Here is a 6,000-nt window from a genome sequence, read left to right as displayed (position 1 = left end):
CAGAAGAGAAAAAAACAACAACCAAAAAACTTCAATGCGTGCTGCCCCCTCATCAACACCCACACAGGAATCCCCAGCTACTGCTGAGTCGGTCTGATGGAGAGTCCTCTAAAACAGCCCCTGCGTGAGCTCCCACACTGGGCCCCTGTTGGCCCCTCATCTGGCTCCCAGCCTGACCCATAACACCCCCTGCCAAAGAAACATATGTAGTGGTGGAGGAGTCAGCAGGCAGTCAGCTATCAGCTTCTCATTTCTGCACCACACAGGATGTAGGGCGATTGACAAAACATAAGAAAGGTGACAGTTATATAAAGAGATACGCTATAGCGAGCTGGAAAATGAAAGAGGCTGGCATGAAAAAGACAAATCGTGAGGTGGATTTAAGATTTTTTTTTTTAGTAATGTTTATTTTTGGCACGTTTACATTCAAAATCTTTGTCAATGTCAGTCTATTTTAGTAACACAGCTGCAAGAAAACATACTTACATGTGCAGATGTTATGTGAAATTAAGAAAAAAATCATTCACATTTAGACTACATCGCATCCCATTATCCATATATAACAAATTGAAAAACATCTGTTAAAATATATAAATAAGAGCAATGCAAAATGCAAAAACAATAACATTTTACACAGTTATGTACAAAATTAAGCATCTTGTTTGGGGGTTGCTGGCTCAGTCTCCAAGGTTCTGCGGCTGTGGAGGTGTACATTTTTTTTTATAGCATCTATAGTATCCGCACATTCATATTGTATAACCAAAAATCTCTTCAAAGCAGGATTTTTTTTCAGTCACTGGATTAACTGTTTGAAGGATTATTCCCTGCGCGATCTGATTGGTCCCCCCATAACTCGACTCTCCGCCTCACACCATTCCTCGCACTCATGTCTGGAGGAGAATCTGTTTTGGTTGCCACCACAGCCCCCGTAAACAAACGGTCTGCATTCCCCCGATCGGGCGTGGAAGTACCAGACCAGAGAATAGTCTGAACAGGCTCCTTCTGACATCGGCTCCAGGCAGCGGTCTGTTAATGAAAGAACAGGTAGATGAGGAAAAGCGTAAAGCTGCCCTTCAAACTGACATGCTGTGGAGTCACTCTACACTCAGAAAAATTATGGTTCTTAAATGGTTCTTCAGATGTCTTCATGGTTCTTTAAAGAACCATCATACGTCAAAGAACCTTTTTATTTTGTGGATGGTTCTTCAGCTATTACAAATGGTTCTTTAAAGAACAAAAGGTTCTTTATCAAATCTAAGTTTGATGGTGTAAATGGCATAAATATTTATTCACTATAATGAGGCTGTGAATTATACTGTGTGTTTTCTTTGTGTGCATGTGTGTGCGAAGGGGAAGGGCGGGATACCTGGCAATTACCCTTTAAGAGAAGATGGTAGGAAACTGAATATTCAAATAAAAGTTAGAAATAATTGCAAACAATAGACACAATACACACATTCAAATACTGTACTTTAGTTTTAAATTTTAATAAAGCATTACTATTTTCTACTCCAAGGCATTACTTTTGAGATTATTATATATTTTTGAAAATATAGCATAATGATAATAATAAACTTTACAAACCACCCAGCAGTATGTAAAGTCAAATTATAAAATACAAGTAAATAACAACTGCAGAACAGAATGTCAGTGTAATGGACACAGACTTCGTTTTGACAAAGCACACTGCTTAGGTAAATGATCTGAGTAGTTGTTCATCACTGATCAATTTGTTAATATGTGTTTCGAGCCAAATACATGACAGGGAGAGAGAGAGAACACGTCATACTATAACCTCCCGGGAGCGGACGGAGGGGGTCAGTCGTTGGGATGCGCATGCGCAGACAGAGTGTGCGAGCGGCGGGCCTTGACCTTCGGGAAAAAAAACTCACGGACGGTGACAGCGAAACGGATAACAGTCTTCAGTACCTGCTGGACTTTGAAGCTGTGGATTCTGGGACTGTTAGAAAAGGTAAAACATTTTCATTAAAACCTTATTACTGTTTTGTTTTTGTTACTCGTCATTGTAGCTTGCTGTTAATGTTGTGCTAACAGTAGCGATTAGCTAGATACGTTAGCCGTTGAGGTCAGCGCAATTTAGTATCCAACTGTTTTCCTAACAAAACCACTGTTATAATTAAGTGAAGCTGCTCCCAGCTAATTTGAACCTTTGGCTTCTAAAATATGTGGTTCAATTGCGTGCTGCGTACATAACCTAATGTCAGCTAGACCGAAATTAAAATTTAATATATTGTTAAAGTCACTAAAATGGCGCCTGAAGCCTGTTATGACGTGAGCTCTGTGTCTGCTCTAGAAACTCTGAAATTCTGTAGATCTGAGCCGTACATTAAATACTCACATGAACCTGTACTTTGAATTCTGTATGAGCTGTATAAAATACAGCTATGCATAAGAGTTTTGAATGAATAATTAGATTAGATAACTCTTTATTGTCTAATCGAATTATATAGAAATGAATAGAAATGTGACATGAGAAGGTGCGTCTTTGACTGTTCCTGCATAACTTAGTTTCGGACTAGTTGACAAGTTATGCTCCAGTCATTTGATGTTTCCAAGGTAGATGTTCTTTTGTAATATAGTTAATTTTTTTGTATATTTCATTTATCCACCATCATACATCATACATACAAGCTAAGAAGAGGTCGTTATACTAACAAGAGGTATCAACGCTGGGCCAAAGTTCAGCACATGGTTAAAGTTTGTAATCCAGCCAGGGAGTAAATATCACTCAGCAGCCAGAGCTGAAGCAGATAGCATCAACACATAAATCTACTCTACCCGGCTTAAATCACAAGAGCACCTCTGACCAAAAAGCTGTAGATTTTTCTTGTTTGCACAAATTAATCCAGATTCACATTAATTGTGTTCACAGCTCCAACAAAATGAGGAAGAGGAGGGGGAGAAACACAATTAGGTTGAATTACAATTGGATGGAAGGCGAGGACAAGGAGAAGGAAGCTTAGGATGAGGAGGAAGAAAAGCAGCAGGAGCATCTTTAGGGATCCCTATGATGTCATTGAGGTTGGTTTCATTAATATGGTCCTCTCACAAAGAACGATGACTTGTTTTAGTTCACCTACTTCCTGTATTAAATAGTGATGTGCAAAATGTTGTGAAAAACCATGGAGCAGGTACGTATAGTGCATCTGCAGGTAAATGAACATCAAATCTCTAAGACAGACTGAAATCTGTATATTTATCACCCTTATGATAAAACCCATGTCAGCCATTGGTTTATGGACTTTGTATTTTGAAGCCTCAACATTTGCTTTCTTGCTGTTGCTATGTTGGGACCATATTAGGATGAGGGATCAGAATCTGGAGTCATGCACACTATTGTTTCATTTAGTGTGTATCCATAAGATTCGTACAGCAGATCCAAGTTGTGCCTTGAAAACAGGAAAGTCGTCTGCATAGAGGAGAACTGTAATAGCAGGCTTGTAAAAAGTGAGGCTTTGTGCTCTCGTTTTACTTCTGTCACCCTGTTTTGATGCAGATTTCACTTGAAATCAGGCAAGAACTGGACTTATTTTTTTATGTGTTCTTGTGAATTGATTGTGTATCGCATATGTTTGATTTGACTTTCTGCAAGACAACAGTTGTCCGCTGGCCAAAAAAGTTTTCCAAATACCTCCACGTGATCTAGCCTGGATTTAGAAAAGAATAGCAAAAAAAAAATCTGCACCTCCTGCTTCAGATGCAATTTGTGTTTCTGTGTTCAGAGGCAGCGGCGAGAGTGGAGACCTCGGCTCATCCAGCTGGAGAGCCTGACCAGGAGGAGTCGAACATTAACTGAGCTCTTCCAGGGCACCCTGCAGACTCGGCTGTTGGCATCGGCGAGGGATGACGTGAACGCCAAACTGGAGTCCATCACAGGTCAACTGCAGGTATGCGAGTCAGACCTTCTGAGGAGGGTTTCACTTTTCTCTTCTTTATAATTGACTCTTTTCTCGATCTCTTTCAGCTCCTTGTCTCAGAGTGGGAGGGATTTGAAGCACAAAGGGAGGAACTTGTCATTTGGTTGGCTGATATGGATGTGAGGTTGACCAGCTGACAGGAAACACCAGTGAAAAACTGAAACTGCAGGTGTGGGCTTGTTTTGATATGACATATACAGGGAGTGCAGAATTATTAGGCAAGTTGTATTTTTGAGGAATAATTTTATTATTGAACAACAACCATGTTCTCAATGAACCCAAAAAACTCATTAATGTCAAAGCTGAATGTTTTTGGAAGTAGTTTTTAGTTTGATTTTAGTTTTAGCTATTTTAGGGGGATATCTGTGTGTGCAGGTGACTATTACTGTGCAGAATTATTAGGCAACTTAACAAAAAACAAATATACACCCATTTCAATTATTTATTTTTACCAGTGAAACCAATATAACATCTCCACATTCACAAATATACGTTTCTGACATTCAAAAACAAAACAAAAACAAATCAGCGACAAAAAAAGCCACCTTTCTTTGCAAGGACACTCAAAAGCCTGCCATCCATGGATTCTGTCAGTGTTTTGATCTGTTCACCATCAACATTGCGTGCAGCAGCAACCAGAGCCTCCCAGACACTGTTCAGAGAGGTGTACTGTACTGTACTGTGTTGTAAATCTCACATTTGATGATGGACCACAGGTTCTCAATGGGGTTCAGATCAGGTGAACAAGGTGGCCATGTCATTAGTTTTTCTTCTTTTATACCCTTTCTTGCCAGCCACGCTGTGGAGTACTTGGACGCGTGTGATGGAGCATTGTCCTGCATGAAAATCATGTTTTTCTTGAAGGATGCAGACTTCTTCCTGTACCACTGCTTGAAGAAGGTGTCTTCCAGAAACTGGCAGTAGGACTGGGAGTTGAGCTTGACTCCATCCTCAACCCGAAAAGGCCCCACAAGCTCATCTTTGATGATACCAGCCCAAACCAGTACTCCACCTCCACCTTGCTGGCGTCTGAGTGGGACTGGAGCTCTCTGCCCTTTACCAATCCAGCCACAGGCCCATCCATCTGGCCCATCAAGACTCACTCTCATTTCATCAGTCCATAAAACCTTAGAAAAATCAGTCTTGAGATATTTCTTGGCCCAGTCTTGACGTTTCAGCTTGTGTGTCTTGTTCAGTGGTGGTCGTCTTTCAGCCTTTCTTACCTTGGCCATGTCTCTGAGTATTGCACACCTTGTGCTTTTGGGCACTCCAGTGATGTTGCAGCTCTGAAATATGGCCAAACTGGTGGCAAGTGGCATCTTGGCAGCTGCACGCTTGACTTTTCTCAGTTCATGGGCAGTTATTTTGCGCCTTGGTTTTTCCACACGCTTCTTGCGACCCTGTTGACTATTTTGAATGAAACGCTTGATTGTTCGATGATCACGCTTCAGAAGCTTTGCAATTTTGAGACTGCTGCATCCCTCTGCAAGATATCTCACTATTTTTGACTTTTCTGAGCCTGTCAAGTCCTTCTTTTGACCCATTTTGCCAAAGGAAAGGATGTTGCCTAATAATTATGCACACCTGATATAGGGTGTTGATGTCATTAGACCACACCCCTTCTCATTACAGAGATGCACATCACCTAATATGCTTAATTGGTAGTAGGCTTTCGAGCCTATTAGGGCTGCCACAAATGATTATTTTGATAGTCGACTAATCACCGATTATTTTTGCGATTAGTCGACTAATCAGATCATCATCCATTGGACGTACAGCGTACAGCTTATTGCACCAGCAGCATCTGGTCTTATATAACTATCTTTAGCTTACAGCTTGAAGTGTTTGTGCTAACTAAAAATAAAGACAAGATGGTAGTTTATTAATTTTTAATGAAATTTGCAGATTGTTTCGGTGAAGTTTAATAAACTCCTTGCTTTCTAAAATATAACAGGACACCGGAGTATATTCTCCAGCGTCTCACACTTCTGATAATCAGCTGTCTGCTTGACAGTTTTAGCTGTGCAAAAACTATAACTTTAATCTCAGCCAAACAGATTTA

The 6,000-nt window shown here is 40.5% G+C and overlaps 2 protein-coding genes across 6 annotated transcripts in view; one reads left to right on the top strand and one right to left on the bottom strand.

The window, feature by feature from the left end:
- Positions 1 to 404: 404 nt before the first annotated feature.
- Positions 405 to 6,000, bottom strand: part of col7a1l (collagen type VII alpha 1-like) — a 92,083-nt gene continuing 86,487 nt past the window's right edge. For all 5 annotated transcript variants that reach the window (XM_080886005.1, XM_080886008.1, XM_080886006.1 and 2 more), the window contains one exon: positions 405 to 1,026. In XM_080886005.1, the coding sequence (XP_080742131.1) occupies positions 818 to 1,026 (209 nt within the window). In that variant the 3' untranslated portion in view covers positions 405 to 817. The remainder of the gene's footprint in view (positions 1,027 to 6,000) is intronic.
- On the top strand, positions 1,839 to 4,096 carry LOC308399061 (uncharacterized protein). The gene is made up of 4 exons (XM_080886012.1): positions 1,839 to 1,972; positions 2,894 to 3,042; positions 3,744 to 3,908; positions 3,986 to 4,096. The coding sequence occupies exons 2-4, from the start codon at positions 2,986 to 2,988 to the stop codon at positions 4,073 to 4,075; spliced, it is 312 nt and encodes a 103-aa protein (XP_080742138.1). The 5' UTR covers positions 1,839 to 1,972; positions 2,894 to 2,985; the 3' UTR covers positions 4,076 to 4,096.

Source organism: Rhamphochromis sp. 'chilingali' (assembly GCF_963969265.1).
Source record: "Rhamphochromis sp. 'chilingali' genome assembly, chromosome: 7".
Classification (NCBI taxonomy): Eukaryota; Metazoa; Chordata; class Actinopteri; order Cichliformes; family Cichlidae; genus Rhamphochromis; species Rhamphochromis sp. 'chilingali'.
Note: the sequence above shows the minus strand (reverse complement) of the source record. Positions and strands in the feature narration are given on the sequence as shown.

Coding starts and splice junctions, on each gene's coding strand:
- LOC308399061 (XM_080886012.1), top strand. CDS start 2,986: ATGAGGAGGAAGAAAAGCAGCAGGAGCATCTTTAGGGATCCCTATGAT. Junction 3,043..3,743: donor ATCCCTATGATGTCATTGAG/GTTGGTTTCATT, acceptor TTCTGTGTTCAG/AGGCAGCGGCGAGAGTGGAG. Junction 3,909..3,985: donor CCATCACAGGTCAACTGCAG/GTATGCGAGTCA, acceptor GATCTCTTTCAG/CTCCTTGTCTCAGAGTGGGA.